The 26,437-nt window shown below is 37.8% G+C and overlaps 1 protein-coding gene and 1 long non-coding RNA gene across 2 annotated transcripts; both read left to right on the forward strand.

Moving 5' to 3' along the window:
* The first annotated feature begins 2,625 nt into the window (after window positions 1-2,625).
* LOC150091959 (uncharacterized) lies at window positions 2,626-14,383 on the forward strand. The gene is made up of 3 exons (XR_016547696.1): window positions 2,626-2,737; window positions 13,224-13,352; window positions 14,297-14,383. It is a non-coding gene; the product is annotated as an uncharacterized LOC150091959 (long non-coding RNA).
* On the forward strand, window positions 14,384-26,214 carry LOC150091960 (long-chain-fatty-acid--CoA ligase 4-like). The gene is made up of 15 exons (XM_090370471.1): window positions 14,384-14,497; window positions 14,801-14,981; window positions 15,111-15,217; window positions 15,774-15,912; window positions 17,521-17,589; window positions 19,824-19,890; window positions 20,194-20,255; window positions 20,933-20,997; window positions 22,026-22,097; window positions 22,224-22,357; window positions 22,451-22,623; window positions 22,906-22,980; window positions 24,730-24,918; window positions 25,028-25,303; window positions 25,995-26,214. The coding sequence occupies exons 1-15, from the start codon at window positions 14,384-14,386 to the stop codon at window positions 26,171-26,173; spliced, it is 1,902 nt and encodes a 633-aa protein (XP_090226597.1). The 3' UTR covers window positions 26,174-26,214.
* The last annotated feature ends 223 nt before the right edge of the window (window positions 26,215-26,437 follow it).

A 26,437-nucleotide genomic window follows, 5' to 3' on the forward strand; every position in this document is an offset into this window, starting at 1 on the left:
CTGTGATAAACTGCACTCGATAGGGGGATTAATAGGTTCCCTAAACGCTATAATCTTCTGCGGTGTTAGAAGAGTATTTCGTTCCAAAAACATAAATCTTCACAGCGAGACTCCAAACTGTACGCACACATCAATCGATCTTCATATTCGAAGCGTGTAGCAGCCCCGAAACTTTTGCGAGAAGTGACCTATATCCCCCACCCTAATGCGTGATTGAAAATACTTCTCCACGCCTACAAAGTTTAGAATTAAAAAAGGAAAAATTGTAGTTTTACACACACACACGAAGTGAGAAAAACACGTTTCAAAATTGACAGCGTTATTACTTTTCCGTGTTATATTGCTGGAACAAACAAAAAAAAACAAGATCCAGTCATAAATATACACTCCTAGAAAGCAAGCTGCAATACCACCGACAGATGGCGCAAGCAGTTCAAAATAATAGACTATAAATTCATTTAATTATTAGTCACCATAAAAGAAACAATTCTGCTTTCAGTATAGATCTATTTGGACGTTTGATCTTGATCAGATGAGACGTCCAAGGACTCCATCCTAGGGAGATACGAAAGATGCTCCAGGAGATGATTAAAGGCTTTTCCATCATGAATTTGGAATTAGCAAAGGGTTGGGCAAAGGAAAGCCGTTCAACTCTAACCATCCAAATATCTTCTTTCTGGGATGGAACGAGCATTTAGGAGGACTAGAACGGTTGAGTTCGAAATCGATGGCTTTGAAACGTGCAGTTTGTTTTGAGATTTGTAAGGAGTCAGTCGTTGAGTGTATGAAGGGATCAATGGAGAACGCAAAGAGAATGGAAGAAAGAACACAACCCCCTGAGGCAACCCTCTATCCAGTATTCGGCTGTAGGAGTCTCCATTATGAGTCACATGGACTTTGCAGTTATTCGGGAAATAGAGAGGGATAACGATGTGGAAATGATTGTCCAGAATATTCAGGAGCGAATTAATGAGTCTGTCAAAGGACACTGTAATGTCGAGGAACACAACATCGATTTGGCCTCGCTGTTCAAGGTTTTTTAATAACCTTGAGATTTAATGTTTCAAAGTCATTAAAAGAGATAGTGTGGTTAAAGGTTTTTTTCTTCAATATGATGTCACTTCCAATATCGATGTACAACTTCAGGATGTTAACAATCTTTTGGGTGCTTGACTCCATAAAACTAGAATAACCAAAAGAAATCTAAAGCATCCTTCGACAGATGGTACTTAAGTATTCAATACAATCGACTGTGGATGTGGTCTGATTGTTAGCCATTTTCAAAGAAACCGTTTCGTTTCCAGCATGAACATGCTGGAAATGGTTTATGACGTAACTTCCGGGCTGGATGAGTTACTACCAGCAGGTTACAGACCTCGACTGGAAAATAATTTCGTTAAAAGTGACTGCGAAGCGGAAGATAGAGTGTGGTTACTATAAATAGAGTACAGCTACTGCGCACCGAGTGCAGCTATTATAAAATCTTCGTAGCGGAAAGGTCACAAAATTTTCATGCATTGTGAACAGCCCTTGCTCCAAGCTGGTTGTTAATTGCCCCGGTTGCTAGGTGAGTTACACAAGGAAGGTGGAGTCCTCTTTGCTGTATAATCCACTGACATTAAAAATTCCTTTCTGTACGTAGCAACTTTGAACACAGATCCGGCCCTTCGCATTTTTATCTTTCGAAAGGGTTATGGAAGGGGGGGTGTAGAAATGAGTGGTAGATTTCTAGGATTATGTTAAGCAAGAACTGAGGCGTCATCTTGTGTCGAAAAGGTGAACGAAAATTAATATCGTGGAGAATAGCGAAAATTATAAAATGAATTCTTTCTGAGTGAATGTTGCTGTAGCAACGAGCGTACTTTTTTGTAATTTGTTTTTCTGTTGTTGTTGTTGGGTGTACTGGGCAAAGGGAACCTTCGTCCGTATTATTTTGTGGGCTGAAAGTTGATTTGATTGGGAAAAGCATCCGATAGTTTGAGCTTGCAAAAGACACCGATGGGAATGAAAGATCGCGACTTACAAATCAAAGGGAAGTTATCCCGATTCTCAAGGGGGTCGTTTGCTCCATTTTCGATTTTAAGAGGGGAAAAGGTCTTGACGTCACCGAAAGCAAAGCTGAAATATTTCTGACAGTTTATTTGGGACTTAAATCAATGGCAGTACCTCGTTTCGGTGAAAGATGAAGATGAATGGTGGATTAAACCCATCCGAAGAGATTTGGGGATACTTTTTCGTAAACTAGTAAAAAGCCCTTCCCCCTTTATCGAAACACAGTAGGGTTACTATGTGTTATACACAAATCCCTTCTCTACAACACTTCTTCATCCACTATAATCTTCGGAGGACGTATTCATCTGTGAAACCATAATGGACTGGTTTTTTTTCTTTTGTTCTGTTTTTCTTTTCCCCTAATGGCAAGTAATCTTTTTTTTTATAAAGTTATCAGCAGTAGAATATCTGAAACTGAAGCAGATCTCTTCTACTCCCTCGCCAACTACGCGGCCTTTCATTTTTCCACACATCGGGACTGAACTTTGTACTCTTTGATAATGTCTACTCCTTGTTAAACCAGGGATTGTAAACGTTTTGTCAAGTTGATGCGCAGTTGCCTACACACTTGGATGATCCTTCTCGTATTCAGCCTGAACTGTATGAAAATGTTAGTAAATGCTTAAAATCAAAGTGTATTTTGCGTAGGTGTCAGCTCTCTTCGAACTCCTGAACTCTACCAAAGGTAATGAAAATTTGTTTCAATTATTAATTAAGCGTGCTGATTAAATCTCTCTCTCTGTTTGTTTGTTTCTATCTATACATTAATACATTTGGTTATCTAATTAGAGAGCCGGATGCCATTATAAGGTCCTTCATTTATTCTTTTCTTTTCTTAATTTATACGTCAAAGTGTGGACCAAAAAGAACCATAAATTTATAAATGAACCATAATTCAGCAATTATGCGAGATATTTGCCTAAAATATTTGGCAATGATCATCAAACAGACCTACAAATTAGGGAAATGCAGTTAAAAAGGGTTTCTTGGGATGTTTGGAATAACGCGTACTTAAATTGACTGTATTCCGTGGTTCGTTTGTCTGTTTTGAAAGGAGGGATGAAAAACCGGAAAAGAACATTCAAACGGTCGTCCAACATTGGTTTTTCCATGGACCACAGTAGAACACAAATACTATTGAGAGAAATGAATATTTGCATGCTGTCAGCACTGTCCTTGATGTTTCTCGATTCATCTGCCTCGATGAAATTGCATTTAATTCCCTCTTAATTTTTATCTCTTCAGAAATACCGGCCCTCGTTATTTTTACAAGCTGTGGTCGATGTCACAGATTCGAGATTTGCAACGTCCGTGAGTGTATAGGGGTTCGTCCACTATACTATAACGCTAACTGGTTCCGGGGAATTCATAAACTTGAGCAATTTTCGAATAAATGAATTATGATAAATTTTATTTATTTAAACTTAAAATATGCATATCAGTTTACTCCTAGAAGGATGAATAGCTTTGATCTACACACCAGAAATTTAAAATCCGGAAGTTGAGGACTGTAGATTCCTGAAGCCATCATCCACCTTCTTCCAAAAAGAAGTTACAGTTGATCTCTAGATTAATGAAGATCACTAAAAACCAATCTTCGTTGTAACAAGAAAGATCTCTCTGCATTCGAGTACTCAACCAATCTTTCTCCCTGAATTCGAGTACTCATCTAAAAGCTCCTTCATTGCCAACAAATATGTGACAGAGTTAGTTTTGTCTTCTACGTCTCCTTCTCCATCTCATAACTCGTCAAGAGGACTTGAATTTACGCAATGGAAACAGATCCCTTGAGCAGCAAAGTACAGTCAATTGCTGGATCTCTCTGGCATTCCAGGAAATGAAAGTGATGACCTTGCAGCTAAACGCTCTCAGTCCACTCTCACACAACGTCATCAGGTTCCTTAGACCGACTATAAATCTATTGTCGCAAAGCTTGTTAGGATAACTGGCCGCATCTGGAAAAGTAACACCAACAATAAACTTTACCACATAAAGTAAGATCCACAGCTGTAGCCTTCTAGCTTCTGATGAAACAGACGAAAGGAAGTGACTTAGAACTGGGCATACGACTACCAGCAAAGTCCACAATATCAAATATTGGTTCTGTCTCTGGATGCTACGATTGTAAGTTTAGCTAATGCTTTTGATGGTGCATCTAAATCTGCTCGATTATACTAATTGCTACCTTAAGTCTTTTCCCCTAAGTTATTAGGCATACCCCAGTACATGATAAACTGTCCACCATCAGCAAATACAATATTGAAATACTTCTTTGGTTAACTATCTGGTCAAAAGACTAGAAAGCTTTATTTAATATGTAGGACTCTCGCCTACCATTTGTCCAAATTAACATTAGGATTAGTAGAGGCATTTGATGCAAGAAAGCAAGCTTATGCAGCATCAGCCAAAAAAAAAAAATAAAAAATAAAAATAAATAAATAAATAAAAAATAACCACTTCCACTTCATCCCTCTGTTCGTTCGAAATACCTGTCCAGCTGAGCCTTAAACTTATTTAGACTATCAACTCCCACGACAAGGGATGGAAGTCTGTTCCACCAACCAACCACCCGCTGGCTAAAGGCAAATTTCCTCACGTCTATCCTACATCTGTCTTTCCTCAATTTGAATTTATGCCCTCTCAGGTGATTATTCTGAGCAAGAGGAAGAATCCCATCAGCATTGAGCATGCTCAAACCATTCAAGGCTTTATACACCTCTATCAGATCACCTCGCTGGTGCCTAGTCTCCAGACACTGTAATTTGCAAAACTTAAGCCTTTCTCGTAAGAGCACCCCTTTGTTCCAATCACTAATCTTGTTGCCCTTCTCTGTACTCGTTCCAGCAGCTCTACATCCTTCTTGAAATGAGGCCTCCAGACCTGTATACAGTACTCAAGATGTGGCCTAACCATTGCCTTATACAAGGGAATAATCACCTCCTTATCCCTGCTAGAAAAATTCTTGTATATCATTGACAATACACCATGAGCTACTCTTGCAGCCCGTCTGCACTGTCAGACAACTTCATATCTGCCTGCACAATTACCCCTAGGTCCTTTTCATTCTCTACCACTGTCAGCGTAGTACCACAGAGTTGATACGTTGATCTGGGGTTACTGTTTCCCATATGTAGTACTTTACATTTGTCAATGTTAAACTTCATTTGCCACCTCTCAGCCCATCTGCCCAACCTTTCGAGATCCTGTTGCAGCAGCATAGTGTCAGTAGTGTCCTTGACAACCCTGCCAACCTTCGTATCATCTGCAAACTTGGACATTAAGCTTGATATAACATCATCAATATCATTTATGAATACAGAAAACAATGGACCCAATACTGAACCCTGAGGGACTCCACTAATAACATTAGTCGATGAGCAGTGTTCATTGATTACCACCTCTCTGTCTTCTCCCCCTCAACCACCCCTTTATCCATAGCAGCAATTTGCCTTCAATGCCACACAGCTCCAATTTGTGCAGCAGTCTTCCATGTGCAACAGTATCAAAAGCCTTTCTAAGATCCAAGTATATAATATCAAAGTTATTCTCTGCATCCAGTTCTTTTGTGACTGCATCATAGTGTCCAAGCCTCCGTAGCCGAGTGGTCAGGAGCGGGAGTACAGTAGCACAGGCTGTTTGAGTAGGCCGGGGTTCAAGCCCCTGACTGCTGAATACGGTCGATCTGCCAACCCGCACTGGACCAGCGTGGCAGATTATGGTCCATTTCCCTCAGCATGAATTGTTGAGGAGGCTTCCATCCTGCAGTGGGTTGATAATGGCTGCACTTTACCTTTTTTACCATAGTGTCCAATCAACAAAAGCATGCTGTGTCCGAGCTATAACTGAAGTCTTGTCTAGATGATCCTGCAGTGCTTCTTTAACCAGTGCCTCCATTAATTATCCTGGAAAAGAAGTTAAACTCACAGGCCAATAATTACTTGTGTCAGCCTTTGATCCTCCTTTGTGAATTGGGGTCACATTTGCACATTTGCAGTCTATGGGTACCTCCCCTGAGTCCAATGAAGTTCTCATAATTATGGCTAAGGGTTTGGTTACTTTCTTTGTTGCTTCCTTTAACATAACTGGATAGATCCCATCCACCCCGGGTGCCTTTTTTATGTTTATCTTCAACAATTTCCCCTTCAATTTCCTCTCATTTATTACAAAAGCATGTAGCTCACTGCCAATGTTTACTTTACCTACATCATTCTCCTTCCTGAATAACTCCTCATGTGTGAATGTAGATGCAAAATATTCATTTAGTTTGTTAGCTACCTGAGCAGGATCATCAACAGTTGACCCATCAATATCAAGTGGACCAATCTGATTCATCCCCTTCCTTCTAGAGTTTACATAAGTAAAGAACTCTTTGCTGTTTTTCTTTGCATCCCTTGCCAAGGATTTCTCGTAATCTGCCTTCGCCTGCCTAACCTCCTTTGTAACTTGGTTGCATATCAACTTGTATCTATCATAGGCTTCTGTGTCATGTGTTAATTTGTAAGTATCCCATGCATTTTTCTTCTCTGCCATATGCCTCATTAGTTCATCTGACATCCATTTTGGCCTAAACCTTGAACAATATTTCTTAGTTGGTATGTAAAGCCTAGTAGCTTCCAAGATAAGTTCTTTGAATGCTTCCCATTTTGAATTTGCTGTTGGTAACATCATCAGTTGGTCCCACTGTATAGAATTTAAATACTGTCTCAGTCCATCGTAGTCGCCTTTACGGAAGCAATAACCCTTCCCTTTACCCCTAATGGTAGTTACCTCTTTCAGTAAATCCCACTTCAGCACACTGTGATCACTGCCACCTAGTGGTTCATTTATCTGCAGATTCTTAATGCATGAAGAATCACTGCTGATAATCAAATCAAGAGTATTACTCCCTCTAGTTGCCTCCCGAACATGCTGATGTAGAAAACAATCATCCAATAAATCCACAAAAGCCTTGCTAGTGTGTGAGTGACCAGCCCCCAAATTCCAGTCAATATCTGGGAAATTGAAATTCTCCATTATAAGACTCTCTGATTTACTGGCCCACTCTATTTCCCTGTACAGTTCCTTATTATACTCATCAGAGTCATTAGGCCTATCGCACACTCCTACTCTCAATTTTGAACTCCCAATGCTTATGTCACACCAAACTGACTCGACACTGCACTGTCCAGCAATGTCGACTGGCTTTACTTCCTTGGATTTTGTGTGTTTCTTAACTAATAGCATAACCCCTCCTCCCTTCCTGTCCAGTCTATCCTTTCTGTAGACGTTGTACTCCCCAAATTCCAGTTCTGCATTCCTTATATCTGTGTGACACCACGTCTCTGAAATCCCCACAATATCTGCCTTTGTTGTTTTGACCAACACCTCAAATTCATCCACTTTATTTACTAAACTCCTAGCATTGGTGTACACGCAAGTATACATGCACCTGTTCCTTTTCTTAGCTACCCCAACACAACTCATGTGTTTATTTGTACCCCAATGGTTCCCAGCAGTCTCTGAAATATCCTGAATCTTATTTTCCAGGCTGCTGCTCATTCCAATAGAAGCAGTGCAAGAACCACTTTCACCTCTGCCAGTGGCTACTATTAATCTATTAGTCCTTGTATCCCTCCCCCCAAGCTAGCAGTTTTCCGACCCACCTAACACTGCCTCGATAGCATCAGCAAATATTCTTGCACTTTTCTATTTAAGTGTATTCCATCCCTGTAGAAGCAGTCTCTCCTGTTAACAAGTACAGTCCAGGCTGAAAAAAATTCTACCCCTTGAGCCTTGCACAATCTTTCCAGGGCCGAATTGATCGACAAGGCTCTCATCATATACTCCCTCCTATCGTGTCTGGGCAGAATTGCAGATGCTTTCACATTCAACCCTAATTCACGGCTTTTTTGTTTCCTCTTTTGTTTATTCTCGTCTCCAACAGATAACTCAACCTTTGAACAGACGACACTTTACAATCGTTTGGCTTTAATGTCCTAAGAGTTAACCCAGAATATTCAAGGACAAACCAAACAAAATAAGGTCGATCCTGCGTTGCGTCACCACTTTCCACGTGTGTGAGTGTCAAAAGTTCTATCGAAATTTCTCCAGGGAAGGTGTGTCTTGCGTTTGTATTAGGGTGTACGCTGCTACCTGGCGGAAAAATAAAGCCACTACAAAGTGGGGTGATGTTTTCGTTATCAGCACCTGTTCCAAGTCCGTCCAGATATCTACAGATATCTCTTACAAACATTACATACATTCGTGTCTGTTTTTATCTCTTCCAGTGACCAATTATGTAATCCACCAACGGATTCAAGTCGAATGATATGGGATGGAATGCACTGGAGCCATAAAGTGACATGTCTCACACCCGAAATAATATAAAACCAAGAGGTTCATGCATCATGTGCAATGCGCTATCAACCCAAATATTAACACTGGTAGTTACATTCAATCAACACGTCAACTCAACCCCAAGAATGAATTCCATCAAGGTCACCGAGGTCTGCCATTTATACTACATATATATAAACCGGGAACATAAACACGCACGAGCGATAACATCCACTGATCTTGTGGTGTTGATGTAAAAATGTTGTTAATGCCTTTCACTTTGATACTAAGTTCAATGATTCCAAATTGAGCAAGAGGAGTTCAAAGGTTCAGGTAACGTTCCAGTCCACGGATCTGTTGGGGTTATAAACATCGCGCAGTCTCTTGAGACAAAAATACCATCCGTGCGATGACTTGCATCTTAAGTAATCGCTCCAAACAATCGATAAGATCAGATATGGGATGCTAATGAACCGCGGAGATTTACCACTGCGTTGCCTAGTAACCGGTGACGTAACTAAGCTGCGAGGTACCGAACGAATTGACTCCTTTGGGTCTTTAATCGAATATTGCGTGATGCCAGCCTCGTGTCGATGTTCTCATGGGAAATGAACAGGACTTTGTTTCATTTGACTACTTAATACAGCGTTTTGGACAGAAGGAACCCCCACTCCCCCCATCACTTGAATTATAAAGAAAAGAATTTTTAAACTTTAAAATTGAAGGAGATGATAAGAAGGAAACTTAATGAGCGTCCATTTAATGAACAAAGTTGATGGAATGTCTTTTACCGAATGCGAACACCATTACAATATAATCATTTCATCTCTTCGTTCAAAATTGCTAGAGAAAAAGAAAGAAAATATTAGAAAGGGACAGGGCCCCTTCCTTGAGTTATTACCAGCTGTGATAACTTTGTTAATAGCGAAAAATTTAGTTAACGTGTATTAACTAATAATTTTTTACTTCACTGTATGTACCTCATCCCATAATATTCACTTCACGTTTTGCAATACTTTGTAATCAACAGCTTTATAATCATGAATACATTTTAAAAATCATAGTACGCTGTCAACGCTTTCGTACCGCAATTTACTTATTTATTCCTCGATTTTAATAAAAATCGAACTATTTAACGTTTCTGTATAATATAATAAGCCAGCAATTTGTGATTTTAAATATTTAGTAAACTGATAACAGAAAATAAGCAAGGAGCAAAATTTTATGCGATGAACGAAAACAATGTTTCTGCGCATATTGCGCATTTATTCCTCCAGTACATAATATCTTGTGCTTCATCTACGATATACAGTATACGGATGGACTTTATGACATGTAAGAAACCAATTTACGGATTTCTGTTGATTCGAAATTTTATTAAATGAAAATCCATCCAATGGGAGTCGAGTTAATACATGCGAACGGACATGATGAAGACAATAGGAGCTTTACGCATGTATGCTGTGATAGTGAAACAAAAAACAGTGAATATTGCTGAGTAATCACGTATTTCACGCAACCACCATTCACTTAGATTACGTTATCTTCATCTCCAAAACTTAGGCAACGTTTTTGTAACATTTTCCACTAGATTCTTTGAGTTCCAATGAAGGGACCATTACGTATGAGTCATGTGTCGGTGTCTTTGAAGATAATTGAAGTAATATGTTGCAATTAACAACAATAACTCCTCCTCCTCCTTCTTCTGAGTTCCTATATTGTTTATACATCTATTTTGTAAAATCCTTCAGAGATACTTGCGGTGACAATTGGAGCCGATAACCTTGAAGAATAAAATCTCTACCCCAGGGCTAAAAGGTGCAAAGATGGACATAAATAAACATGTCACATACGGATCTCACGATCCAGATCTCTGAAACAGAGATGACTTAAATGCATGTAATGCAAAACGTCAGAAAAAAGAAAGAACAGAAACCCCGGCTCCTCTTTTTCTGATACTGAATTCTTTAAGTGATAATCCTTTGCGTAACCTCTCCCCATGTCTTGAAAATGTGGTGGGCCTTCCAAAAATGATTCGTAGATTAAAATCTGGAGACCTTCTAGTGAAGATGAGCGAAAACAAGCACTCGGAAAGACTTAAAAACATCGACTTTTGATGAAATTCCCAAAAAGGTTACCCCGCATGCCACCACAAACTTCTCTTAAGGAGTAATAGCAGAGTGGGATCTCCTTAAGGTATCCGAGGAAGAGATAGTTCAGGAATTAAGTGATCAAAATGGGATAAATGCCGAAAGGATAATTATTAAGAAAGATAGGGTTCTTTCTTACAGTCATTCTTACATTTAATTAAGGTGCAAAAAGTCCAATAGAATCGTACAATGCAAGATCCAATAATAGTGCTGCTGGTCCTGATGGAGTTTACTATGCCATGATATATCATTTAAGCGAAGAATCCCATTCTGCTCTTCTAAAACTGTATAATAGAATCTTTGATGAAGATTACTGCCCTACCAGCTGGTGTCATTCTATTGTATTAGATTTCCCAAAACCAGGAAAGGACCATTCAGATCCAGCAAATTACTGACCGATAGCTTTAATTAGTTGTATAGGAAAAATATTAGAAAAATAATTAATATCAGGTTGACATGGTTCCTAGGATTGCGAATAGGACATACCCACCTAACTCAGTTATTTACTCACTCAGGATGACCCTCCACTATGCAGCAACTGTCAAACTCAACTCACAGTAAACCATTTAATCATTGAATGCCCATTATACATGACAGAACGACAAAGAGCTTTCTCTTCACATCTATATTCCTCTAATAGACTTACCTTACAGCAGATCCTCGGAGACCGACAAGATATTAATGACGTTTTAACCTTCTTGAGAATAAACAAATATCATCTTATCTGAATTCTCTTTTTTAATATGACAGTCATGTACCAAATAAGATTGTAAAAGGTGCATTATGGCCTTGCACCAATAAATCCAACAAACAACAACCACATTTCGCATGATTTATAAAATGCGTAGTGTCTTCTCTTGTAGTTGGAACAAACAAAAGTTGAGACTGAACAATGCTTGTCCTTGGTACCATAAAGGATAAATGGCATCACCTGTACATGTCTGCTGGCAATGGCCATTTAAAACCACGAATAGGATTCCGAATATAAGGCAGAATGCGACAGTTTCGATATCCAGATTTTAATGTGGATGGTAAATCTTGATTGCTGAAAATTTTAAATGGAGCTAGTTGAAGTGAGATTTCCATCTTTTTTTAGTCGTGAATCACCGATTACTTTTTGGTCATTAAGTGCCTCTTCAGCGACTATAAGTAGGTCCTAATCTGTGATGACACCGTCAGATGAATTAAAGGTATTGTGGAGTGGGTGGTAATGGATATGGATGGCCCACCAAAAGTTGTTATCTTTAGGAGCGGCTCAGTTTGAGTTGGCTGTTTCAATAAAGAGATTGATTCGGATTGGAGACATTTCACATTTTTGGTGATCCAGCAACAGATTCCAGGTATTTCTCGGTGAAGAAGGGTAATAACTTGTCCACAGTTTGAGCAAATTATCACCAGAAAGACTTTTAGAAGAACTATAGTCGTGGTCCGCTCGAAATGACTCAATTCTTGAGCATGAAGGATCTAATGGTGGAAAGGAGTGTCCATGGTGGCTCGTTTTGATCCTGGGAGATTTTTATCCAATCTGCCATGGAGAGGCAGAAGTGGTGCGAATGCGGTTGAAGAATTAGTTGCTTTAGTAACGTAATAATAAGCAGCAATATGTGCGCGTGCGCAGTTTTGAAAGTTCTCTCGTATAACAGCTTTATAAATTTGAAAACGAGGGTTTATTTCATTTTGAAATATTTTAAATATCCATTTTTCTTTTTCATTAAAAAAAATACATTTAAAAAGGGACTGCCATCCCTTAGTCAAAGGTCACACTTTTCCCGAAATAAAAATTAAACCTGGGCACATATCAGATGCAGGACGAGTGTGTTTGTTATGATCAGGGAGGCGAGCAACGCCGGGTTAAGAGGGGAGGACTGCAACTTGACCTAGTGGAGTTTGCCCGTGAGGAAAGTGTAGACGATGTCTGCTGTGGGATATGCAAAACACAAAATCACCTACTTGACCGTGAGTTCGCTAGTACTTGTAGAACGACCTTTGTCCCTATTCTATCTCTGAAAGGAAGCTACAGATAGGTCCCCATCCTAATCACAAAGAAAGAGTTTCACTCTGAACTTTGCTTATGGGGTTTTGTTTTGGCACCCTCCAATTTTATTGGGATTTTTCACGAAGTATCTGTTACTAAGTTCCAGTCAACTGTGTGAATTTGATAGCTTTGGAAAACCTGTCCACAGTAAGTGTTCAAATTCGTGTTGAAACTTAAATTTTTCCAGTAAACCATTCTCTGTTTACTTAGATAATTATGGCTTGAATATTTCATGGTTAGGTGTTTAATTTAGCTCATATGTTTTATTATTTTTTGAAATAGTGATAACATTTTTTCGCATTTAGAGTTTCCCCATGTCCCTCCATTTTACAATAACATTCGATAGTCCTTATTCAACAGAAACCCATTCGAAAGCAAGCAGCATAACGGAAATTTGAGGTACCCCTTGTAGCCCTTGAAATATTGAGAACAGATCCAATGAGTTTGAAGAAAGTACTAATTCTTCTAACTAATTCTTGTTAGAAGTTCTTCAGAAAAAGAATGTCTTTGTCTCACTGGAGAATTACGCACATGAGAATTACATAGTTTGGTTGTTAATCTTGATGGGATTATTGGCTCAAAGTTTTTGCAATTTGTTTTTCCTTACATAAAATATCTCTTTGATTGTCTTATTACACTTAGATGACTTCGTGACTAATTTCTTTTTTCAGATGTCCGGTGTCGGAGCATCGATTAGGATAACCCTTATCCAAGTGGTAGTTTTTTTTTATGACATTATTAGCTTGCCAGTATACCTCATTTTACAAAGGCCATGGCGATTCTGGAGGAACATCAAATGGGTAAGTTAAAACGCACAAACCAATTTTCGTTAATATAGATGAATAAAAAGTATTTTGAAATAATTTTCTCCCTTTCATAATTGCACTAAAAATAAATTCTACCAGGATTCAGTCACTCAGATGGAATTTTCTGTATCTTCTTATAAGTCATTGAACTCAAATTACTTTCGTTGCTGTGTGTGTTAAGTTCCAAAGAAGCAATATGAGGCGGCATTATATTGCATCCGGATGAAAAACCCGGTTCCGAACTAGGACATTTTTCATCCGGTGTGAGAAGGACAATGATTATGTCCTCTGTGATAGCCGTGAGGATATATAGGGAAACGTAGCAAATTTGTCCATTCTTCAGTATAAATTGTGGTGATAATTTTGTGTGTTCTTTTGTGGTAATAATTTATACAAACAAACATCATGGAACTGGCTCGAAAGGTTAAATCCCTTTATTTCTGGTACCTTTTACGATGACCTTGCTTGCATCTGTCCACGAACTCCATAATATTGCACCACAACAATGTTCGTTGTGAAATAGTCACACGGAAGTTTGATTATGATAATGCACGTGCCTAGACGAAGTAGTTCGGGCGCCTGATAACGCCTACAATCCTTCGAAGTTCAACTAGTAATTTTAGAAATGAATGTCACACAAGATAATGGATAAGCTACTACTTCATGCAATAAACACTTCTAAGGATTAGATAAATGTTTACTGGAGTTTACTCAGTCATGTTTACATATCAAACGATGGCGACTCCTTCGGGTCAGAGAAACTTCCGAAAAAAACTGAATTATTTCAAAAAACAGAAAAAAGATAGAAGTAAAAAAGCAAATAATTCAAAAAAATCGAAAAATATGAAATCAAAATCGGGAAAAAAATGGATTAGAAAACTTTAAAATTAATAATTTTTGTTTTCATTAAAACTGGCACATTTGCTTCTTTTTCTTAGGCCCGGCCCATAGATCCAAATGATCCATCCAGTCCACTGGTGAGAACTCATGGAATTATCGATCATCAGCTAGAAGGCATTAACACGATGAGTGCCCTGTTCAAAAGAGGTGTGAAGTTGTATGGAAATCGAAAATGTTTCGGAGTACGCGAAGTAATTCGAGAAGAGATGGTCGAAGGTCGTTCCGGCCCTCAAAAGAAGGTAAAGATATCACATTTAGTAAACTGGTTATTTATGATTACCCAATCAAATAATCAACACAGAAATTTCAATCCTAACCAATTAAAAAAACATTTTGGACAGTTAAGTCCAAATATTTAATTAAAATGTTTTTAATTGAATCTTTAGCATTCGACAAGTGCAGATTATCATTAACGATAAAACCTACACTACGTTCTCAAAAGAATAAACACCCTTTGAGAAGTATCTCATTTTTTTTAGGATGGACATATTTTCCAGTTGAAACAGTAATGAATTCTAATGGCCAATGTTCTATCATTGCAGCTTGAATTAGGCGAGTATAAGTGGTTTACTTACAACGAAATTGATGAAGAAGTGGACAAGGTAAGCCGAGGTTTGGATAGTCTTGGCGCGAAAGGAAAAAATGTCCCTCTTTGTATATTTGCCGAAACCAGGATGGAGTGGATGATTGTGGCTCAAGCCTGTTTTAGGATGAACATTCCAAGTAAGTCATCTTGTTGATATACCATTAAAGAGAAATGTTTTTTATCTATAATTACCTCTTGTGTTCAGTTATGGCTGAATAATTTCTTAATGATTTTTGGATCAACCATTTCTCTTTATTTTCTTCCAGTTGTTACTTTGTACGCAACCCTTGGACAAGAAGGGATCATTCATGCCATTAATGAAACCGGTGTCACTCACGTGGTCACATCTCAGAGCTTGATGCCAAAATTAACGGTAAAGTTCTTTAATTTCAAAAATTTTTGGAGCTTTAAGAATTTCATTGGCTAAGACAAATACTTGGTGGTAGTGGCGCCATCTGTACTTTAATATCGAAACTATGAATATGTGTTAAACGTGTATAATAATTGCAAATTTACTCATACAAAGGAGTCCGTTTACATATTATAAAAAAAAATAAATATTATTAAGTTTTGATAAGTTAATTATAGTAATTAAACACTATAAGGTAGTTGTAATAATGAACCCTACACTATTAATTTAATAAAATAATAAATTATTAACAAAATACCTACATAAACATAAAATAATTATTTTTATACACAGATGTTTTCTAGCTTCCTTCTCTTTTAAGTTTAAGAGATAAGAAAGTTTTAGGAACTTTCTAATAGTTCTTTACAGCTCTGCAAATACAATTTGTTGTCAAATTTGAATTTTTAAAAGCTTGCGAAAGGAATCATATGCTGCCATCTAGTGTTATATAATGGTACTACACTCTCATATCTATATATTCAAATCGAGTTCCGTTTAATATTTTATTATTACTTTACAGACCGTTCTGTCTAGGATTCCTTGTGTGACTTGTATCATATACATGGAGGATCACAATCCACCAGAACCAGTTGACACGAATAACGTACAAATCATTTCTTATTCACATATGTTGAGAACCGATGAGAATCCTGAAATAGGTAAGTTGGTATTGCTTTAATTCATTATTACTCAGTTAATTAATAACGATTTATTTAACATTAGCCAAATAAATATATATAATCAATATATAAATAACAGATATGTAAAGAAAAATTGATAGAATAATTATAATATAAAAATAAATATATCAAATTAATTAATTTAATTATTGTTAACTTTTTATTATTAATGTTTTTAATTGATAAATAAAATAACTATATTGGATTATTCATAAATTTACACTGTAAATAACTACGTAATATACGGTTTATTTAGTACACTGTAAATACTATGCATTATTTAATAAAAAACAATAATTTCGCATTTTTTTAATTTATGATTAATAATAATGCTAACTTTACTCGACTGAGGGCGCTCTAATACATTCGCAGATAATATGATGACGTAAGATAAGAAAGAGTAATATGGCAAAAAAAAAGGTTAAATAGCAAAATATAAATGCAAAATATAAAAATATACAAAATATTAATTTATTATATAAATATAAAATTTAATCTAAACATAAAAAATGAAATATAATAGTAAATATATAAAAATGTAAATTTAAACCTTTGTGTACAGATTAATAGACTAGAAAGTTAAAAATGCAAGACATTGTCTCTGTCATCTAAAATCTGATTGATATAAACTGTAATCCATATTTTTAAATGTAAACTGTAATCCCTAAACATATGGATTGCAGTTTACATCAAGGACATTCAATAAAAAAATCTTAAATGGTTAAAATAGTTTCGATGTTCTCACAAAAAGGTGGGTCGTCAGCCCTCAGCAAAAACGAGTGTGTTAGATGACTGTAACCTATGCGGAGCCCAGCAAGAACAAGTTCCGCTCTCAGGACACTGCGTACACCTGACTGCCATTGTATAATTATAGGCTTAATTTGGTGTAGTTTATTTGTGGCCTGTCCATGCCAAGAATCTTACCATTGGGAGTATAATTTGGCGCTTATTATTTGTCTGTAGTCTGTATAGGGGACCGGAAGGAAATGGCTATTCAGGAGAATGGCTGATTTTCTCTGGTATCACCTAATTCATTTCTCCTGATCCTAATGTGTCCTGGGATCTAACAGAAGCCATGTCAAATTCGGATTCAAGAGGAAAAAATAAAAGAGCATCTGCCGAATCGGAGCAGGAATTGGAAACCAATTTTTACCAGTCCCAAAAATGTCAAGGTTCAATTTTCTGCCAACAAACATTACTGGGGAGTACTGCAGAATTAAAGTTAAGAGATGCTATCAAGTTGAAGAGGCGCTACGAAGCCCCACGTTTCAGGCTGATGGTTTCTTGCTCAAAGTGAGGAGTTCTATTCAAGAGACCCGAAAGAGCTTATCCACAGATGTGAGAAATGTGTATCTCCAGAAGGTAGGTACGTACAAAGATAAAATTTTCAGCCATTTCAGATCCCTAACTGAAATATTTCTAGGTGAGGGCAAATACTTATCGACCGCCCTCGTAAATTTATTTAGATATTATAATGTACGTAAAGCGCATGAGTTATATGCGTACGTGATTCATGCAATGCATGTGTATTAAGTTCTCATTAATCTTTTAATATTTAAAATATAATTTACTTCACGTTTTTTTCAGAAAGTACAACAACAGACAAAGACGTGGCAATTATTATGTATACCAGTGGATCCACAGGAATTCCTAAAGGCTAGTATTTCTGGTATTTCATATTCAAGTACGGTGTGAATTAATTAACAGGATCATTTCAGTTGCTGGGAAAAAAGAAACAATCTTCAAGTCAGGAATTGATTTTTTCTTTAAAACCTTCAAGGTTGTTTTTTTTTTTATCCCAAAATCTTTAAGGAGTGTCCTATTTCACTCTCGCATCTTATCACTCGGCTATCGAGTGATCAGCAGCGAGAGTGCAATGGAACACGCGCTCTTTGATTGAACCGTGGTTCAAGCTCGCGTGACTGCTAAATACGATTAATGATTGTATTCACGGTTTATTGAACATTTCTGACCTGATAGGCTTTCCAGGTATAAACTTATACAACTGTTAGTAAAGAAGAAATATTTTTGGAATTTTCGTGTAGTCGTCTACAAAAATGAGCTCTCAGAGAAAACCATAGACAATCTTTTTTCCATCATTCTGCTTCAAAAATGAATATCTCCAAAGTTGATTCACATCAATTATATGGTATCATTACCATCAGAGGGGCTAGCTTCCGAAATATCTTGACTGATTGAGGAAGATGTAATTAATTAGACATACCACAAGTTGATAGCAGGGTTCAGGTTCTTCATCAAAGAATATTGATGCTGTTACTAGAAGGTCAACTGTGTTTCAAAGTGTCCCTGCAGCAGGGTGTGGGATGCTGAACAATTATCAAGAATTAGCATTATCTTGCCTGTTACTGGGAAGCCTAGCAGACATACAATGTGCCTTAACCTCTAGAACAAAATGGTTCAAGGAAGATTTCTTTGGTTATCCATGTTCGTTTGTTTGTCTTGTAAATAATTGGGAAGACTAACTCCTTTGAAAGCTCCTAGATGTTTGTTTTTGCTAATAACAAACATCAGGTTTTATGTGATCCTGCAGAATTTGCACATACTAGCATTAACCTATCTTTGGATTCCCTACACTCATTGGGTGCTTATTCATCTGGTTTTTCTCGGCATATACCTCCAATATAAAGAAGTCTCATCAGAATTATACACCTGTTGTGCAGGCAACTCTGCCTCTTCAGTTAATTATGCTTCTGCCGCTTCATAATCAGCTGATGCTTTTTCACCAGCAACTGTCAAGATACAGAAACCATCGTATTTTTTAAATTTTCGAATAATTTTTAGTAATATGTTTATGAATTTGCTTGTACAAACAAAAAAACTAATAAATTTTTTGTTTGTACATGTAAAAATATTTAAAAGCCAACCTGCAGAAGCGAAATTACAAATTCTACCCATACCAGCGAGATATTTAAGCAAGACCACCCTAGTATTTAACTATACCAAGCCAACTTTTGGGTCCTCTGAATTTTTAGGCACTGGTGACTGATGGTATTAAAATTATCATATTAGAGTGAGAAGTACCTCGTCTACCCGTGTACATTACGTCTGTAAATTGTATGCTTTCTCTGTCGGTTTGTGTGTTTTGCTAAACCAAGAATTGCAGTTTTAAAATATGAAATAATCATTCAACCTTGACTGAGACCGACTAAAATGGCCACGTTATGAAAAGGTTGATAAAACGTTCATCCCGTCCAGATGGAATTCCAACCCAGGCCTTTTATACATTCCTTAAAATCAAAGGGATAATCCCCTGCTAATCCCTGCTAGCAAAGTTTCTATATATTCGGACAAAACCCCATGAGCTGTCCTGCAGCATAGATAACTTTATTTTTCTCACTGTCTCCTTGAAAATCTGGTCACCCTATATAATGTTTGTTATGCAATGAGTGATCACTGATTTATGACCACCTACCTAATACCGTGTTGGGTCACCGTTCGCACGGATAACAGCAGATGATGGCTGCGTGTCCATACCCCTCATTTCCAATTCCAAAACATCCGCAGGTGTTCAACTGGATTGTGGTTAGGCGAATTTGGAGATTAATCAAGATGGGTGATATCTTCACTGTGTTCTTCGAACTGCTTGTGCACAATGCAAGCCAGATGACCAGGCGCATTATCGTTTTGGAAGATCCCCTTTCTATCCGGGAAAATTTCCACATGATAGGGCGTACACGGTCTCCTAGGAACTGGAAAATTCACCAGCGGCCCTAGTTCTTGCAAACAAAACTTGCTCCGGATTATGAATCATGAATTATCACCACCCTTCACTGATAGGCTGGTTAATAGATAAGTCATTTTAACTTAATAATAGAAAAATCTGTATCCAATTCATTGCGATGCTAAACTATAATTTATTCTAATTTCAGGGGTTATTCTGACACATAGGAACCTGTTCACCACTTTTAATGGGGTCATGGGAATTGTTCCAAAAGTGCAGTAAGTATGCGTTCCGAATATACATATTAAGTTATATACATGAGAATTTGTCCGTGAGCTGTTTACTATTTTGTACTGAGGCATTAGTTTGTTATGTTTGTAAATATTTGATGAAAGGTTTACTGGATGAAAAATCCATTGAACCTCGAGCTGAACTTTCAACAAGCAGATCTCTGAACAAAACGAATTTGAAGGCAAATACCAAGATGGCACACACAGCCTCGGGACAAATATTAAACAACCCAAATCAGTATTTTTGAAGCACGTGGGAAAATTAATTATTTTTTGTTGTTGTTATAGTGAAGGAGAAGATATGTACGTTGCTTACCTTCCTCTTGCCCATGTTCTGGAATTACTAGCAGGTAAGTTCAATTTGATCTCTGTCCTATTTTCACGAATACTGAATACAGCGAGAGTCACAACACCCGAAGTTTTTTCGAAAGGAAATCGCAAGATGTAAATTCATATACAACAAATTAAACTTTGAGTTGATTGAGCTGACCCTAATTCTTCACTCTGGACCAGATTTATTATCCCTAACGAAGAATTGATGAAACTTAGGTCTTCAATATCAAAACTGGACATTTGTAATCAATAAACGGTCTGTATTCTTTTCGTTCCAGGGTGATTTATGTACTTACACATGGGCGATCTGTTTATTGACTCCTTCAACTTATTGGAATGATATTTTTGTACAACCTTGGCCCTTTGTAAGAGATTCTTTTGGATTTATTTTAGGTCACACAGCTCTTAGGGTGATGCCAGTGAACAAATTTATTTACAATATTTTGGAGTTGTGAAAAATTTCACGAAAATATGATACGACTAAGTCCCTGCACAAATTCTAAAACAAGAATCTTCAAAAAGCAGCTCTTTCCCTAGTTCAATTACTTTCCGAGAAAACTGTAACACGATCTTTCTTCTGTTTGTGTATTTACAATTCTAAATGCCTAAAATTTAATAATCAGTTATTATTTTGTTTCTTGGTGTAGTAAAAATAATATTATATTTATCTCCTTGCTTATTGTGAATTTTTCAGAAAGCCTGGTGCTTATTATAGGCGTTCCAATAGGATACTCATCCCCATTAACGTTAACAGACAAAGTAAGTTTCTTCACTACATCTTCTAAGATGAAAAAATCGCATCTGTTGGGCACTTACACTCATGAGCGAAAACATTATGACCATCTACCTAACAGTGTGTTGGGCTGCCTTTCGGAGGGACAGTCGCTTTTGTACCTGGCATGGCATCCACTCCACGAGATCAGCAAAGGAGCGACGCACTGGCGTGGACTGGCGAATGCTGAGTTCCACCGCCTCCCACAAATCTTCGATAGGCTTGATGTCGAGGGAATTTGGTGCCCATGAGAACACACGAGATAGTTGGACATGATCCTCGAACCATTCCTGCACAATGTCGACCTTGTGACACGAGGCGTTGTCTTGTTTAAAGAGGTCCAGTGCCATCTGAATACACGGAAGGGCAAAAGTTGGTCCCAAAAATGCCGAGATAGTCCCAAAGATAGTCTGGCGGTGGGGGTATTTTCAATGAGGAGCAGAAGAAATAGCTTAAAAAGACTTTTGCAGCAGCAGAAAGCTTGGAGTCCCAAGGAATTGTTCCTTAGGAAAATCACTCTAAGGCACAGAAGAAAGACATTAATAAAGAGGAGTATATGATGAAAGGAGCTTGCCAACATGGGCAAACAAGATGGGAGACATCATCAACGTTTAGTAACTAAAAAATGCATTCCAGAAGTCTCGTTCATGATGGATATTAGGCGTAAATTGCGATTTACACTGTTCTTCATACACAAAGGTCTTCTGTTCTTCACAGAGACACGAGATGGACTGATCTTCCAGGAGTCACTTTACAATAACACGTCCACGTGCTTCTCCAGTCGGTGATGTCACTCTTTAGGTGCTGTGGGCTGCGGCCACTCGTGATGACACAGTGGTCATGATGCTTTGGTTCATGAGTGTGTATTTTATGTATTTTGAAATTACTTTTTGATCTTAAATATGTTTACTGTATTATATCGAAACCCTGTACATTTTAACAGAAACAATATGTTAATGAATGTATAAAGTATATCTATTAAAAAAAAAAAAAACAAGTATGTTTCTTTATGTAGTCTCCAGGGATAAAGAAGGGCTGCGCGGGTGACATGACTCTCCTACAACCAACCATGATGGCATCTGTCCCAGTAAGTTCATTTGATTATATTGTCATCTCAATATAGAAAAATACCCAATTCATAAATGAATTCACTCAAGTTTTGTCTCCAATTTTCATAATTTCACAAACCATTATGTAACCGCTTTTTAAACAGTTGATGCTGGACCGCATACAGAAGCTGATTCTAACCACAGTTGGAGGGATATTCAACCAACATTTCCTTAGATATGCTGTACGATATAAGCGATTCTGGTGGAAATTAGGATTTCACACTCCAATTCTCAATCGGTGAGTGAAAATTGATTTGAAAGCCAAGTCATCTAAAATAATGCCCTTTTTATTGACTTCCCACCTGAGGTTTATTTTTCGAACTCATTGCAGAATATTTTTCAACACCTACCAAGAAGCTCTGGGCGGAAAGTTACGATATATGATATGCGGTGGAGCACCCTTGTCTCCCGATACTCAGGACTTCATAAGGGTCTGCCTTGATGTTGATCTTATACAAGGATACGGACTCACTGAAACCGCTGGTTGTGCTACAGCAATGTCTGGTAAGTTGCCGTATACATTCCGCATTCATTACCAATTATTTTTGCTTTTATAAATCCTTATGATTCAGTTTTCCAAAAAGAATTATTACCATTTTAAAGCCACATCAATTATTATTTCTGATTTAGACTGAGTCTGCCCAATATTGTAGGATAAAAATATATACAATCAGAGGTATTTGAACCCCGGCAATCTTTGAAGATTGATGGCATGGTCATTTATTTTACATTTGCTTATTTTATCATTGAAATTTTGTAGTGAATATTTTATTTATTTATTTTCAGTTGAGGACCGATCCACGGGTAGAGTTGGAGCACCACTGATTGGATGCCACGTTCGATTAGTAAACTGGGAAGAAGGTAAAATGAAATTCTTAATTCATAAACGTATTCGCTGGTTTATTAAGATAGTCCATAAATTTATAAGATTAAACAAATTATTAGAAGGAATGGACAAATTACTGATAACGTTTCTTTTGGTATATAAGATTACTTAATTAATCATTTTGGCACTCCTAATATTGTTGAATAATGTATTCTGAAAGCTCCTTCCAGCTACTCTACTTACTGCACAGCACTTGTTCTCTCAGACTACATCAGCAGTATATATTTTACCACTTTTGGCCAGAGTAATTCCTTCAAATCGTAAGAAGACACAGATCATCATAAGCAATTTTTTTTACACTATTGTGAAGTTATTTCTAGACAAAGTGCTGTCCCTCCCTAAAAAGGGTTACTTGTTAGTACAACTTTGTTGCCTGTATTAGTATCAGCGGGCACAATTGAAGAAGGTACAGGATTTTTTCTGCTTCAGCCAAAAATAAATACAAAGAGTGATCACTGAATTATGACCACCTTGCTAATATCGTTGAGCGACTGTTCGCAATGAAAATAGCCGCTGTTTTCTTAGGCATTGACTCCACTAAAGATGTCTATCTGCAGTCATGCTGCTTGCAAGGCTTTTCACAGTGTCGGAATAGATGAGGGTTGCGTGTCCGTACTACCCACTACAGTCCCAAAACATCTCACAGGCGTTCAATTCGATTGGGCTCGGATGAATTTGGAGGTGAATCAAGATGGCTGATATCTTCACCACTCCAACTACTGTACACAGTGCAGGTGCGATGACAAGGGGCATTATCGTCTTAGAAAAGATTGCATTTCCATCGAGAAAAAAATGCAACCTTGCAGGGTACAGTGGTCTCCTAATAGCTGCAGGAAGACCTTACCAGTGAAACGGTCGTCCATACACACTAGGAGTTCTAGTTGTTGGAGCAAAACGTGCTCCATATTAAGCAATCACTACCACTTGCCAAGACTGTGGGCACCATGCACGATGGATCCATGGACTCCTGTTTGCTTGTGCCACACACAAAAGGCGTCCGTTGGTGTATTGTACCAGGTATTGGACTCACCGACCAGCACATTTGTTTGCAGCCCTCCAGTGTCCAACCAGCGTGTTGTTGACGATGATCAGTGGTGAGGAGAGGATGTCTTTCTGTCGAACTCCATTCGTTTGAGTGTGCAGGCATCGTCATTTCAGATATTGTTCTTGCATTCGCGATATTGTATTGCAAAGACAACAACTGTCACACAGGGACCTGCCATTGAGGCTGTACAACGCGCTGGACCCTGCGCTCACCAGGAACATCCACCTTGTATAATCCTTTACAGTTCTGTCGGCGGGAGGTGGTTTGACACCATTCTTTGCACACCTTAACCACAGTGGAGGCCATTGGCAACTGACATTACACGCCGTTTACGATATGGAAACACCCGATGCACGAGCTCCCAAGGTCATTCCTTTTTGAAACTTCGTGATATCTTTACTACTCCCCATAACCGCTACTTTATCACATTGACTTGGATTCAGTTAGAATCTGTGACAGAAAATATCGATGAAAGACCGATAGTTTGTCACTGGTTCTGTGAATTGTATTGGAAAATGAACACCGATTTTAACAGTTTGGCACTTCTGGGCTGACCTGCTTCCATCAACCTTTGAAGATGACTCAAACGAAATTGAGACTAATTGTCTAAACTTAAATTAACATTTATCATAAGTGTAAGTGTTTGCAAAAAGAACTCATGGGTTTTGTTTACTGGTAGGTGGCTATTCTGTAACTGACAAACCACACCCTCGTGGAGAAGTAGTCATTGGTGGTGACTGCATCACCGAGGGTTACTACAAGAATGATGTCCTCACCGCTGAAACAATAATCGTCGAGAACGGCATCCGATGGTTCTACAGTGGAGATATTGGAGAACTCTACCCGGATGGGACTTTCAAGATTATAGGTAGGGCCTTTGCATATTTAAGAATTATACACATGGCAAATTTAACCACTAAAAATGAAGTTCCGTTTTAAAGTTTAATATAATCAATTTAATTTTTTATTGTTTTCAGATCGCAAGAAAGATCTGGTTAAGCTCCAGATGGGAGAATATATTGCTCTGGGCAAAGTCGAAGCCGAGATAAAGACTTGCCCTCTGGTAGACAACGTTTGTGTTTACGGCAACGGGTACCACAATCACTTGATAGCTTTAATCACCCCCAACAGCTACCATTTACACTCTCTGGCAAAAGAAATGGGTAAAGGAGACATGTCATTCAATCAACTATGTACAGATGAAACCGTCATCGAAGCTGTCTTGGAAGAATTAAGAAAACACTGCAAAAAACGTAATTATTATGTTCCAGTATATTTGATCTGCACGTTAATTATAATTTAAACGTTTTAAGATGTCTCAAGCTTGTTCCCTTAAAGTTTCCATACTGCAATTAAAAGAAAGGTTTAGGTATTGTCTATTTTATGACGTCCTAAGAAGCAGCCCCCCCCTTTGAAGAAACACATCCTGTCTAGATTCTTTCATTGCTGAAAATCCCGTTTTCGTTTCTCTTGATTTTTTTTGGATCTCCAAGAAAACCGTTATTAATTAAATCTGCTTCCACTTGGGTTTAAATTTCAGTATTCGACACAAAAAAGACCACAGATTACGAGACGCATGTTTAGGTGGACTGATTCGTTACCTTGTGTAGTATTTCCACCTTATTTGGCCATAGACGGATGCCCTCAGCTTTGTCTTCTAACTCCCTGTTCTTTCAAATTCGGCTTTCTGGTAAAATACAAAATCCTGATGGAAGAATGGTCAAATCTGGACCGATACTCTGTCATACAATTAATCTAATCCATGCTACGACCTTTATGGGATGTAATTCGAGCAAAAGGTGGTCCTACTGGATATTAAATAAAGGTTTAATTTTTGGCCAGTGACTGTGTTAGAGGTAATAAATCGCTGATAGATATATATTTTTCAAAAATATATATAAAATTTTCGAGTATTATTTTGATATTTTTCTATTTTCCCGACAGGTGGCCTAACAAGGGTGGAGACGCCCAGGAACATAAAATTGTGCACTGAAGAATGGCTTCCAGACACGGGTCTTGTCACTGCTGCCTTTAAACTTCGTCGAAAAGAGATCCAGAAATATTATTGGAAAGTCATCGAAGAACTATACGAAAATAGGTCAAATCGAGTTCAGTCCACGTGATGTCCAATCCCCATTATCACCGTTTACCATCAATTGTTAAACCTGCTCACATTTGTCTTTTTACATCGTTTTGTCCATGTTGTGTTCAACGAGTAAAAATAAAATACATTTCTCTACAAAAATAACAAATCTGTCTCAAGTGGTTCTTAGCTGTGTACATCACGCCGTTTTGACACGTGACCAGGGCTACAAATCCCACGCTGAAGGTTGTTCCCACATCAGCGAAAAGGTATTGCAGACTAAAAATGGTAAACAATAGATCCT

The sequence above is a fragment of the Mastigoproctus giganteus genome, chromosome 1 (assembly GCF_048544385.1).
Source record: "Mastigoproctus giganteus isolate SK-2022 chromosome 1, ASM4854438v1, whole genome shotgun sequence".
NCBI lineage: Eukaryota > Metazoa > Arthropoda > Arachnida > Uropygi > Thelyphonidae > Mastigoproctus > Mastigoproctus giganteus.

Coding starts and splice junctions, on each gene's coding strand:
- LOC150091960 (XM_090370471.1), top strand. CDS start 14,384: ATGAGTGCCCTGTTCAAAAGAGGTGTGAAGTTGTATGGAAATCGAAAA. Junction 20,998..22,025: donor CATTAACGTTAACAGACAAA/GTAAGTTTCTTC, acceptor TTCTTTATGTAG/TCTCCAGGGATAAAGAAGGG. Junction 22,624..22,905: donor TTGTGCTACAGCAATGTCTG/GTAAGTTGCCGT, acceptor ATTTATTTTCAG/TTGAGGACCGATCCACGGGT.